The sequence below is a fragment of the Eschrichtius robustus genome, chromosome X (genome assembly GCF_028021215.1).
Source record: "Eschrichtius robustus isolate mEscRob2 chromosome X, mEscRob2.pri, whole genome shotgun sequence".
Lineage (NCBI taxonomy): Eukaryota > Metazoa > Chordata > Mammalia > Artiodactyla > Eschrichtiidae > Eschrichtius > Eschrichtius robustus.
The window spans coordinates 49,472,968-49,487,281 of NC_090845.1; the positions used below are offsets into that span (position 1 = coordinate 49,472,968).

The following is a 14,314-nucleotide window of genomic DNA, read 5'->3' on the forward strand; positions in this document are numbered from 1 at the left end:
TAAGTCCATTTGGACTAATGTGTCGTTTAAGGCCAGTGTTTCATTGATTTTCTGTCTGGATGATCTGTCCATTGATGTAAGTGGGGTGTTAAAGTCCCCTAATATTACTGTGGTACTGTCAACTTCTCCCTTTTTGGCTGTTAGCATTTGCCTTATGTATTTAGTTGCTCCTATGTTGGCTGCATACATATTAATAATTTTTATATCTTCTTGGATTGACCCTTTGATCATTATGTAATGTCTTTCTTTGTCTCTAGTCCTGGAACTAGTGTTGGAAGGCTAATGGGTGGGGCTGGGACCCAGAGGGTCCAGGGCCTGGTGTTCACCCACTAGCAGATGAGGCCAAGTCCTGGGGCTAGTGCCGGCCCACTTGTGGGTGGAGCCAGGTCCCAGTGTGTTGGAGTTGATGTTGGCCTGCAGGTGGATGGTGCTGGGTCCTGGTGTGGCTGGGAGCTCAGTACAGCAGCCAGCCTACGGGTGGGTGGGTCCATATACCTGCCCAGCTAGCTGTCTGGCCTGGAATGTCCCAGGACTGGTGCTGATTGGCTGGTGGGTGGGGCCAGGTCAAGGCAGTAATAAACTAAAGAGAAGGTTCCAACATGGCGCTTACCAGCACCAATATACCCGTGATAGGATGAGCTCCAAGAAATGGCCGCTGCCAGCTTGATGTCCCCATGATGACTTTCAATTGCCTCCTGCCTCTCTGAGAGGCTCTGCAAATCAGCTCTTGGTTTGACCCAGGTTCTTTTCAAATTACTGTTTCTTTCCTGGGTCTTGGAGTGTGTGAGAGTTTGTGCATAACCTTTAAAAGTGGAGCCTCTATTTTTCACAGCCCTCTGGCTCTCCCAAAAGTAAGTTGCACAGGCCTTCAAAGCCAAATGTTCTGGAGTCTTATCTTTCTAGTCAATACCCAAGGTTGGGAAGCCCAATGTGGGGCTCAGACCTGTTGCTCTTTGGGGAGACCCTCTACAATTGTAATTATCCTTCCATTTGTTGCTCATCCACCCAAGAATGGGTCTTGAATATACTGCAACTCCACCCCTCCTACCTGTCTCATTGTGGTTCCCTATTTATACGTTCAGCTGTAGAATATCCTTTCTGCTAGTCTTCAGGTCATTATCATGGATAGTTCCTCCATAATAGTTTCAACTTTGTTGTGTCAATGGGAGGAGGTGAGCTCAGGGTCTTCCTACTCCACCATCTTGGCCCATGACAATTTTTTTTTTCTGGCCCTTGACAATGTTGTGGCAGAAGGGACTCCATGGCTAGTGATGAAAGATCAGCCTTTATATGTATTATTTCCACCTATATGTAAAGCATCATTTCTCTCTGGCTGCTTTCAATAATTTTTCTGTCTTTAGGCTGACAAGGGCTTAATTTCCAAAATATACAAACAGGTCATACAACTCAATATTGAAAAAACAAACAACCCAATCAAAAAATGGGCAGAAGATCTGCATATACATTTCTCCAGGAAGACATACAAATGGCCAAAAGGCACATGAAAACATGCTCAGCATCCCTAATTATTAGAGAAATGCAAATCAAAACTGCAATGAGGTATCACGTCACATCAGTCAGAAGGGCCATCATCAAAAAGTCTACAAATAATAAATGCTGCAGAGGGTGTGGAGAAAAGAGAACCCTCCAACACTGTTGATGGGAATGTAAATGGGTGCAGCCACCATGGAGAACAGTACTGAGGTTCTTTAAAAAACTAAAAATATCAACGTGATACACCATATTAACAAATTGAAGGAGAAAAACCATATGATCATCTCAATCGATGCAGAGAAAGCTTTCGACAAAATTCAACACCCATTTATGATAAAAACCCTGCAGAAAGTAGGCACAGAGGGAACCTTCCTCAACATAATAAAGGCCATGTATGACAAACCCACAGCCAACATTGTCCTCAATGGTGAAAAACTGAAACCATTTCCACTAAGATCAGGAACAAGACAAGGTTGCCCACTCTCACCACTATTATTCAACATAGTTTTGGAAGTGTTAGCCACAGCAATCAGAGAAGACAAAGAAATAAAAGGAATCCAAATCGGAAAAGAAGAAGTAAAGCTGTCACTGTTTGCAGATGACATGATACTCTACATAGAGATTCCTAAAGATGCCACCAGAAAACTACTAGAGCTAATCAATGAATTTGGTAAAGTAGCAGGATACAAAATAAATGCACAGAAATCTCTTGCATTTCTATACACTAATGACGAAAAATCTGAAAGTGAAATTAAGAAAACACTCCCGTTTACCATTGCAACAAAAAGAATAAAATATCTAGGAATAAACCTACCTAAGGAGACCAAAGACCTGTATGCAGAAAATTATAAGACACTGATGAAAGGAATTAAAGATGATACAAATAGATGGAGAGATATACCATGTTCCTGGATTGGAAGAATCAACATTGTGAAAATGACTCTACTACCCAAAGCAATCTACAGATTCAATGCAATCCCTATCAAACTACCACTGGCATTTTTCACAGAACTAGAACAAAAAATTTCACAATTTGTATGGAAACACAAAAGACCCCGAATAGCCAAAGCAATCTTGAGAACGAAAAATGGAGCTGGGGGAATCAGGCTCCCTGACTTCAGACTATATTACAAAGCTTCAGTAATCAAGACAGTTTGGTACTGGCACAAAAACAGAAATATAGATCAATGGAACAGGATAGAAAGCCCAGAGATAAACCCACACACATATGGTCACCTTATCTTTGATAAAGGAGGCAAGCATATACAGTGGAGAAAAGACAGCCTCTTCAATAAGTGGTGCTGGGAAAATTGGACAGGTACATGTAAAAGTATGAAATTAGAACACTCCCTGACACCATGCACAAAAATAAACTCAAAATGGATTAAAGACCTAAGTGTAAGGGCAGACACTATCAAACTCTTAGAGGAAAACATAGGCAGAACACTCTATGACATACATCACAGCAAGATTCTTTTTGACCCAGCTCCCAGAGAAATGGAAATAAGAACACAAATAAACAAATGGGACCTAATGAAACTTAAAAGCTTTTGCACAGCAAAGGAAACCATAAACAAGACCAAAAGGCAACCATCAGAATGGGAGAAAATATTTGCAAATGAAGCAACTGACAAAGGATTAATCTCCAAGATTTACAAGCAGCTCATGCAGCTCAATAACAAAAAAACGAACAACCCAATCCAAAAATGGGCAGAAGACCTAAATAGACTTTTCTCCAAAGAAGATATACAGATGGCCTACAGACACATGAAAGAATGCTCAACATCATTAATCATTAGAGAAATGCAAATCAAAACTACAATGAGATATCATCTCACATCAGTCAGAATGGCCATCATCAAAAAATCTAGAAACAATAAATGCTGGAGAGGGTGTGGAGGAAAGGGAACACTCTTGCACTGTTGGTGGGAATGTAAATTGATACAGCCACTATGGAGAACAGTGTGGAGGTTCCTTAAAAAACTAAAAATAGAGCTAACATACGACCCAGCAATCCCACTACTGGGCATATACCCTGAGAAAACCATAGGTCAAAAAGAGTCATGTACCAAAATGTTCATTGCAGCTCTATTTACAATAGCCAGGACATGGAAGCAACCTAAATGTCCATCGACAGATGAATGGATAAAGAAGATGTGGCACATATATACGATGGAATATTACTCAGCCATAAAAAGAAATGAAACGGAGGTATTTGTAATGAGGTGGATGGAGTTAGAGTCTGTCATACAGAGTGAAGTAAGTCAGAAAGAGAAAAACAAATACAGTATGCTAACACATATATACAGAATCTAAGGGAAAAAAAAGAAAAAAGAAGGCCATGAAGAACCTAGTGGCAAGACGGGAATAAAGACACAGACCTACTAGAGAATGGACTTGAGGATATGGGGAGGGGGTGGGGTGAGATATGACAGGGTAAGAGAGTGTCATGGACATATATACACTACCAAATGTAAAATAGATAACTAGTGGGAGCAGCCGCGTAGCACAGGGAGATCAGCTCGGTGCTTTGTGACCACCTAGAGGGGTGGGATGGGGAGGGTGGGAGGGAGGGAGATGCAAGAGGGAAGAGAAATGGGAACATATTGTATATGTATAACTGATTCACTTTGTTATAAAGCAGAAGCTAACACACCATTGTAAGGCAATTATACTTCAATAAAGATGTTTTAAAAAAAAAAGATGTTTAAACAAAAAGAAAAATAAATAAATAAATAAAAAGATACATGCACCCCAATGGTCATAGCAGCACTATTTACAATAGCCAAGATACGGAAGCAACCTAAGTATCTACTGACAGATGAATGGATAAAGTAGATGTGAGATACATACACACACACACACACACACACACACACACACACACACACAGAGGAATACTACTCAGCCATAAAAAAGAATGAAATTCTGCAATTTGCAGCAACATGGATGGACCTAGAGAATATTATGCTTAGTAAAATAAGTCAGACAGAGAAAGACAAATATCATATGATATCACTTATATGTGGAATCTAAAAAATGATGCAAATGAACTTATTTACAAAACAGAAACAGACTCACAGACATAGAAAACAAGTTTATGGTTACCAAAGGGGAAAGGGGGGGGATAAATTAGGAGTTTGGGATTAACAGATACACAGTACTATATATAAAATAGATAACTAACAAGGACCTACTGTATAGCACAGGGAACTATATTCAATATCTTGTAATAACCTATAATATAAAAGAATATATATATGTATATGTATAACTGAACCATATCGCTGTACACCTGAAACTAACACACATTATAAATCAAGTATACTTCAGTAAAAAAATATTTTTTCTGTCCTTAGATTTCAAAGGTTTGACTGTAATGTATCTTGTCATGATTTTATACTATTTACAATTCACTCAGCTTCTTGAATCTGTGGGCTTATGTTTCTGCCAAATTTGGGAATATTTATTTAAGTTATTAAATATAAATATTATGTATTATTTCTTTGAGTACTTTTGCAGCCTTACCCTCTTTCGCCTCTCCTTCTGAGACTCTGATTGGCACAAATATTAGATCTTTTGTTATAGTTCCACTGATCCCTGTTCATTTTTCAGTCTATTTTCTCTTTGTTATTCAGATTAGATAATTTTTATTGTTCTTTCTCCAAGGTCACTGATTATTTTCTCTGTTGTCTCCAATCTGCAGTTTAACCCATCTTTTGTGTATTTTATTTCAGTTATTGTATCTTTTAGTTCTTAATTTCCATTTGTTCTTTTGTATATTATATCTCTTTGCTAAGACTTTCTATTTTTAATTTGTATCAAGAATGTTCAGCGAATTCCCTGGCGGTCCAGTGGTTAGGACTTGGCGCTTTCACAGCACAAGCCACACAGCACGGCCCAAAAAAGGAATGTTTAGAATTGTTTGTCAAAGTATTTCTCTCTCATGGCTGCTTTGAAATCCTTATCAGGTAATTCAGTCATTTGTGTTACAGTGATTTGATTTTCTATGGATAACACAAATCTATTGATTTTCTTTCCTCAGTCAGTTTGAGATCTCAGTTTGATATCTTTCTGGTTCTTGGTATGATGAGGGATTTTCAACTCAAACCTTAATATGTCGGGTATTATTTTATGAGACTCTGGATCTCATTTAAATTTTGTGTTTTAGCAGGTCTTTTCTGACACCACTCTGGTGGGTGAAGGAGGATGCTGTCTCGTTACTGCCAAGTGGGAGTTGAAGTCCTAACTCCCCATGTGCCCTTGTCTGACACTTCCACAGCAGGAGCAGGTGGCATACCTTCTTACAGTCTGGCAATGGTAGAAGTCTAGGTTCTTCATTTGGCCTTTGCTGGTAGGGGTATGAGTGGGCTACAGTTTTTCTCTAGTCTTTGGCTGGAATAGAGTAGTTATTATCTAAAAGATTTCTGTATTACTAGGTTGTTCCTTCTGCGTACTTTGGCTAGAGAGAGCAGGCTTTTCTTGGTCTGCACCTGTTGGTGTTTCTGGGCTGCCAGCTTGTCCTGCACACAGTCTGGGATATACAAGGCACAAAGAAAACCCAGGGAACTCACTACTGCAGCATTCCTTGGATCCCAAGGCCCTTAGCAAATCTGTCACTTCTGTTCACCTTCTAGAGTATCTTGTGCTTGTTTTATATATAATATCCTGAGCTTTTAGTTTTATTTAGCAGGAGGAATAGGGAAAAGTATATCTATTCCATCTTCCCAAAAGCAGAAATCTAGTTGGTTCTTTTGAACATGCTAATTTGACCATATCACTCTGCAGCTTAAAACATCTCAATGGCTCCAATTACCTACAGGATCAAATCCCAAAACAAAAACCTCACTGAGGAGGAGAGACTGTGTCAGATACACTTCTACATTCCCAAAGTCCAGCATGGCTCTTATAAGTAAGAGTCACTCTGAATGCCTAAAGTTTAAAGAATTTGGGCTTAAGTTAATGCATTTCCCATACCAGTATATGTTCTGGTGAATTATGCACTTTCTTAGAGACTATTCCATAGCCAAAAGTATGATGTACTTGCATAGACATTTTTGCCCTGAGTCAAAGCATTGAGAGAACTGTCAAAGCTAGAACCACACGTACCTTCTACAGGCAACCGCCGCCGTATGGCCAGGCGTTCCATTTTCCTCTGTGTCTCTGCCAGACTGAAAAGGACCCCATATACATATTGACGAGCTGACCGGAACAGGAGAGCAGCTGGAGGCAGCTCCATGTTACACTCATCCTCAATACATACAGGGATCTTAATCTCACCCTAATGAGAAAATGGTACAGGAGAAAGGAGAAAATTAGTTACCTCAAGGTTTGGAATTGAGCTGAGAAGAACCAGTAATGAACTGTAGCCTAGCTATTAAATTTTCTACTTGTATTTAGACAGAATTTCACACTAAAAAGAAGTTGTAACAAGCCGAGCTGACCATAGGCAGCTTAAAAGCTAAATTCCATTTTTAAAGTCTCTGCTATGACTAACTACAGCTGACTAAACGGAGAAAATTCATCTTAGACATTTTGCTGAGGGATAGATTTGTATGGTAAGACTGGAGGAAGGGAATAGCTCTGGAGAAGTAGACGGAGAGGTAAAGAACAAGGGCATAATGCCTCTTCTTAGAGTGTGTCCATCCCTAGACCAGAGTCCACAAACATCGTGCATTATCTTCTTCAAAATCTCACAATTACACTTCTCTTCTAGGCCTCATTTACTGCACAGTCCCATCTTTTGCTGGTCTCACCTCACTAGAGACCCTTGATACAATGAGGGGCCCCAGCACACTTGATCTCCTTTCAGATACGATCATCAGAATTTTCTCTGGTAACTTACAGTCCTATGAAGTGTGAAGTACAGTGTTAAGAGCAGGGAGGTAGGTGTTGATGTGTTCTCTCACCTTAGTGAGGACATGGTAGATATATGGGTACATAAGACCCCTTCGATGTCTGTGTTCAGCAACCCGCAAGACTTCTGGAGCTACTGGAGGTAAGGGCGGAATGGTGATGTCCATATGGTTCCTCGTAGACATAGACAGCAGAGATGGGATGTGGGGCTCACCATCACCCAGGCTGGCATCTGAAACTCCAGCATCGATGGGCTGTACCCAAGACCCTCTGTCACCATTTGGATCCTCCCATCCAGGCTGCTGCTGAAGTGTTTCTGTGATGTGACTAAAAGTATTTAAAAGATAGTGTAGAAGAGAGAAAGGGGGTTGATAAAGACATTCCAACTCAAGATGTCTGTTCTGATTCCAAGGAATCTTAACAAACCCTCTGGAAGCCAGGATACTGGGTTATCACTGGACCTGATACCTTTCCTCTCAGTGGCCATCACTATCCTCCTGGCTTCTTTCATCTGATATAAACCAAAGCAATCAAAAGTCATGGGAACTGGGCTTCCCTGGTGGCGCAGTGGTTAAGAATCCGCCTGCCAAAGCAGGGGACACGGGTTCAAGCCCTGGTCCGGGAAGATCCCACATGCTGCGGAGCAACTAAGCCCGTGTGCCACAACTACTGAGCCTGTGCTCTAGAGCCCGCGCGCCACAACTACTGAGCTCACGCACCACAGCTACTGAAGCCCGCGTGCCTAGAGCCTGCGCTCTGCAACAAGAGAAGCCACCGCAATGAGAAGCCCGCGCACTGCAACAAAGAGTAGCCCCTGCTCGCCACAACTAGAGAAAGCCCACGCACAGCAACAAAGACCCAACAGAGCCAAAAATTTTAAAAAAAGTCATGGGAACCATTCTGAATCCTTTATACCTTATAAGAGGCCATGTTTAGAGTCCGCTCATGTTCTAAGGAAATAACTACAATTTAAAACCTCAGGAACTTCCCTGGTTGTCCAGTGAGTAAGATTCCATGCTCTCAATACCGGGGGCCCAGATTCAGTCCCTGATTGGGGAACTAGATCCCGCACGCATGCTGCAACTAAGAAGCTCGCATGCTGCGACTAAGACCCAGCACAGCCAAAATAAATGAATAAATAAATAAAAACAAACAAACAAACAAAAACCCAAAAAACCCTCAAAGCAGCTCTGTCTCCCAGGAATAATCTGCTTGGAGGAATAATCTAAGAACAAATGAGCTTATATAAAATCTCACTGCTTTAATCCTCAGAACCCTGTCTTAGTTACCAAGCAATATAACTGCATATTCAACTGTTCCAATACCTCAACTCTATAAAGTCTTTCAATTTTTTTTTCCATTCAACCTACTCCCCTTCACAAATTGAGAGACGACAGACATGATACATAGCACACCACTACCAGGGCTTCCCTAACCAGCTGCTATGCTGCCTTCTACCTCAGTGGCCTGGGTATCTGAAAATTACCACCTGTACAGGGCCCAGATGAGCATGAAGTAGCCAAGCACAGAGAGAATTTTCCCACTTCACTTAAGAGCAAAGAGTCACAGAGAAAAGCCAGGAACATACACTTTCCCACATTCCCTACCTAGGTTACCACAAAAGAATACAGATGCTTCAGAATTCTGTTCCCTGGGGTGCCTGTACAGATACTTACTCAGAGCTGGCTCCATTTGGCTCATCAGCATCAGAGGAAGAGGAGTGGGAAGAGTCTGGTCCCAAAGGAGGTGAGGCTTTGGAAGTCAGGTAATTGGGAAACTGGGATGCAGAGGAATCATAAGAGACAGCCCAACTGGCAAAGGGGCTGTCCTGCAGCATGGGATCCTCAGAAAAAGCATGGGATTCCCCCAAAGCATGGGGGGAGAAGAGAAGAGAGGAGTTGGGTCCCACTGGGAATGGTGGTGGATATTTCATTTTCTGGGGCACGTGGTGAGAAAACTAAAGGACAAAACAGACAGAAAAGCTCTTTATTTAACATTTTACCAGGCTCCAAGATGGTTTCCCCAGAAGTTGTGACATAGTGGATGATGCCAGTAGCTGGAATTGTTTGGATACAAAGAACCTACTGAGAATAACAAGAAATAATTCTAACAGTGATGTATGGACAGAATCCTCCAAAGGCAGGACAATGGACCAATCTATGTCTCCTAGAACCATTCTTCCAACATTATCTAATTTACCTTCACAATGCCCTAGTGGTTACTTATTTGGATGTTTTCTTTACAGAGTCCGCCAGCCTCAAGTTGAGAACATGACATTCTGATAATACTGAATCACCCTAACTCCTTAACTCAGATTATAAAAATCGGGAAGCAACCCAAGTCTAACGCTATCAAGTGGTGTCAAGCTTCTTAAAAGATATTTACCATTGGCTTTCCAGCAGAGATAGTGCCCATTTGATTTCGTGGAATGGGAGGATTTCCAAGTCGATTATTCTGAAAACCTGAAGCAAAGAGAAAGGGCTATCCTTTAGTCAATCTTAATAATTGTACCCTGTTATTTTCTGCTAACCTCAAATCACCTGAGAAATTATTATTAATAAATAAGTTAACAATTTATTGAACAGCTACTATGCGCCATGCCAAGAACCTTACATAAATTATTTCTTCTGATAACAACCCTATTAAGGAGGTATCCTGAGCCACATTTCATACAGATGTGACTTGCAAAGATCACACAGCTAGTACATAGCAGAGGTAGAATTCAAACTCAGGCCTGACCCCACAGACAGGGCAATTTTACATATACCAGGCCACAACGGAGATTAGCACCAGAAGAAGCCCAAGCTAAGGAAATCGCATTGGATCCCATCTATAAATTCAAGAAATGAGGGCCCTGTTTCATGTCACCTCTCTTATTACATGGAAATCAAAAGGATGTCTATCAAATAGGAATGACTTCTAGGAGGGTGCAATACAAATAAATGATTCCACTCTGTCCCAGGAGTTCCTGAGGGACTAACTCAGTTTCCTCTATAGACAGAGCAGCTCGGGTCAAATGGAAGCCTTACCTAGAAAGGAGGAGGGACCCACTGGCAGCGAAGAGAGTTTGGTTGTGACTGAATAGTACTCAACTGCTTTCTTGAATCGTTCTATTTTATCTTCTGTCCTGGACTGGATGTTGGAACATCAAATGTTCAGAAGAAGAAATAACATGAGAGTGTCTTTGTCATGCAATTTATAATTTGAGAGTCAAAACAGTAGCAGAAATCAAATGTTTAAAGAAACCCAAGGGAGCAATTTTTCATGCTGCAGAAAAGATTAGGTAGGGAGAGAGCATTATAGAACATAAAAGCTGGAATACTTAAAAAAATTAAGTTTAAAAATAAATAAATAAAGTTTACTTACATTTTGTGCTATTCTAGAATGGTCACATGATCATTAGAAAAAATACATAAAGATAGGAGAAAAAAACTACACAGTACCATCACCCAAAGATATTTTGGTGTGCTTCCTTCCACTAATTTTTTTTTTTTTTTTTTTTTTTTTTGGCTGTGTTGGGTCTTCATTGCTGCGTGCAGGCTTTCTCTAGTTGCGGCGAGCAGGGGCTACTCTTTGTTGTGGTGCACGGGCTTCTCATTGTGGTGGCTTCTCTTGTGCGGAGCACAGGCTGTAGAAGCACGGGCTTCAGTAGTTGTGGCACGTGGGCTCAGTAGTTGTGGCGCGCGGGCTTACTTGCTCTGCAACATGTGGGATCTTCCTGGACCAGGGCTCGAACCCGTGTCCCCTGCATTGGCAGGCGGATTCTTAACCACTGCACCACCAGGGAAGCCCTCCACTAATTTTTTAAATACATTTTTTTGTTGAAGTATAGCTAGTCTATTTTAATACACATATTTTTTCTATAGTTGATACCGTACTCGGTGTACAATTTCATATCTTGCTTTTATTACACTACATGATAATTTTGAATGGCTGAATATTTTATCATTATACATATATCATAAATTATTTAACTACTTCTCTAATACCTGACATTTAGGTTATTTCTCACATTTGGCTATTATAACTTACACAGAAAAGAACATATATGTACGTATAAGTTTTTTCTGGATTTCAGATTATGTCCATATGAAAATGTCCCCAAAGTGGAATTATTGGTTCAAAAGGTATGAATATTACAACCAGAACCACTTAAACATATACAAAATCCACAATGTGAAATCACTATATATCCACCAGAATGGCTAAAATTAAAGACTATAAATATCTAGCACTGGCAAGGATATGGAGTGACTGGAATCCCAATACACTGCTTGTAAGAATGTACATTGGTAGAGTTGAGAAAACAGTTTGGCAGTTTCTTATAATGTTAAACATATATTTGCCATATGGCACAGCAACCCTACTCCTAAGTATTTATCCAGGAGAAATGAGTACATATGTCCACCAAAATATATGAACAAGAATACTAACAACAACTTTATTTAATAGCTCCAAACTGGAAATAACTCAAATGTATAGCAACAGAAGAATGGATAAATTATGGTATATTCATATGATAAAAAACTGTGCAGTAATAAAGAACAAAGGACTGATATATGCAACAACATGGACTAATCTCAGACATAATAATGAATGAAAGAAGAGACACACAAAAGAGTACATATAAAGTTCAAGTAGAAGCGAAACTTATCTATGGTGATAGAAAATACCGTTTACCTCTGCGGGGTTGGGGCTGATTGAGAAGGGGCTTTTCCTTATCAAGCTTTTTCCAATGTAATTTTTAAATCCTCTTGAATATAATTTATGACCTTCATAATATTTCATCAAATAGAATATAAGATATTAAAGTCGTTTCTAATTTCTCATTATAAATAGTGCTCTGATGAGCATATTTTTACATAAGTTTCTTGGGTTATTTCATAGGGCATATTCTTAGAAGTGGAATTACTAGGTCAAAGGATATGGTCATTTTCATAGACTCTTGACACATGATACTAAATCTCTTTCTAAAGCAGATGTCTCAAGTTATACTCTCATCATCAGTGCATGAGAGTGCCCAATTCACCCTATAGCCCCAGTGTTGAATATTTTCTACAAAAAATCATCTCCTAACTATAACACTTAATTTTATAGGAAAATTAAAAGATATAATAAAAAAGAAAAAATTTAAACAGTTATAATCTTATCTCTCAGAGTTTGTAATTGTTAACACTCTAAGATCTACACAGCATTCCAAATCTCTTTACTTGCATGCATGCAGGCACACAAATACAGATATCAAGATCTCCAGGTCCTCCAGCCTCACTTAGAAACAAAATATCACTCTCCTTTTTCAAAAATTGGACATAATTGTTTGAAAAAGGGTTTCAAATCTAAAGAATGTTTGCAAGTTACTGACTTACAGAATGACATGTGAATAACATTCCATTGCATCAAGGTTCCATTATATATTCATTATTATTTCCCTATTATATTTAATAACACATAATAATAACTAAAAACAATCTCCTAAGACATACAAGCCATACACAGAATCTTCCTTAATATCTCTACCTCTGTACCCACTCCCCTCCCCAAAAGTGACCACTGTTACCAGTTTGGTATATGTCCTGTCATAACTTTTGCTGTGTTTATACACACACATATATATGTACACCAATATGGTTTTGCTTTTTTCACATAAGTGGAATCTTATCATATTGTTTTTCAAATTGCTTTTTGCACTTAACAGTATGTCTTATAAACTATTATATGTCAGTGAGTATAGATCTATGGCCCAATGCCCTGAAATACTGAATTATGTGTACTTCCCTCAGTGTACCACTCTGTTCTGTGCCCTGAAAGGCAAACATTTACTCTTCCTTCAAGAGGCACCAATTCTATGAAATCTTTCCTTCTGTGAAAACTTTATTGTGTTTTTTTTCTTTGTTGTACTTATTTATTTGCTTTTACCTCCCCATTTAACCTCAAGTTCTGTGAGGACAAAGAATGGTTTATTCACATTTATATCCTACTGTCTAACATGGGACCTTATCTATAGAAGTTCATTCAGTATTTTATATATGATCATATTTAATTAAGTCCTGCCCTTTTCTTTTAAAAATCCACAGAGACCAGAAGTAGCAGAGTAGAACCCCATACTTTGACACTATTACCTAGCAGTTTTTGTATGTTTGTTAAAAGAGCTCTCATAATTCTATAACTGTTAAAAATGTTTGTGAAAATTATACAACAATGAAAAATGGTTTAAAACATAATGTTAAGTGAAAAAAGCAGGCTAAAAATGACTACACTGAGATGACTACCACATCAAAACATACATATAAAGAGGACTAGGAAATATTTAGGGTGGAATTAGAAGCAGTCTCTATTAAAAAATTTTGTTTTATTTTGTTTAGTGAAAAGTGGATTCTTGTTTTTAAGAATAGTCATTATCCAAGTTCCAAAACTCATGAATCTACAAAGGAAAGCAAAAGCTATAACATTAAAAATATTCACCACTCAATTGAGCACTTACAAAATTTTCCTCCATTTATATACAATGGAATATTATTCAGTCTCAAAAAAGAAGGAAATTCTGATACATGCTACAACATGTTAGAACCTTGAGGACATTATGCTAAGTGAAATAAGCCTGTTGCAAAAATATATATTGTATAATTCCACTTATATGAAGTACGTAAAGTAGTCAAAATCAGAGGCCAAAAGTAGAATGGTGGTTGCCAGGAGCTGGGAGGGAGGAGAGAATGGGGAGTTATCATTTAATGGGTACAGAGTTTCAGTTTTACAAGATAAAAAGAGTTATGGGGATGAATGATGGTGATGGTTGCACAGTATTATGAATGTAATTAATACCACTGAACTGTATATTTATAATGGTTAAGGTGGTAAATTTTACGTGTATTTTACCACAATAAAAAATTGGAAGGAAAATTTATTCTCCATCTAAACAGTATCCCCTACTTAACACTAGGATCTCTCCCTACCCAACATGTCAATT

The 14,314-nt window shown here is 39.0% G+C and overlaps 1 protein-coding gene across 4 annotated transcripts in view; it reads right to left on the reverse strand.

Annotated features, from left to right (window-relative positions):
- The window catches only part of FAM120C (family with sequence similarity 120 member C), a 168,301-nt gene that overhangs the window by 105,977 nt on the left and 48,010 nt on the right, over positions 1–14,314 (reverse strand). For all 4 annotated transcript variants that reach the window (XM_068533855.1, XM_068533856.1, XM_068533854.1 and 1 more), the window contains exons 5-9: positions 10,380–10,482; positions 9,736–9,812; positions 9,027–9,307; positions 7,404–7,677; positions 6,604–6,775 (exon numbers count right to left, since the gene is read on the reverse strand). In XM_068533855.1, coding sequence (XP_068389956.1) covers positions 6,604–6,775; positions 7,404–7,677; positions 9,027–9,307; positions 9,736–9,812; positions 10,380–10,482 — 907 coding nt within the window. The remainder of the gene's footprint in view (positions 1–6,603; positions 6,776–7,403; positions 7,678–9,026; positions 9,308–9,735; positions 9,813–10,379; positions 10,483–14,314) is intronic.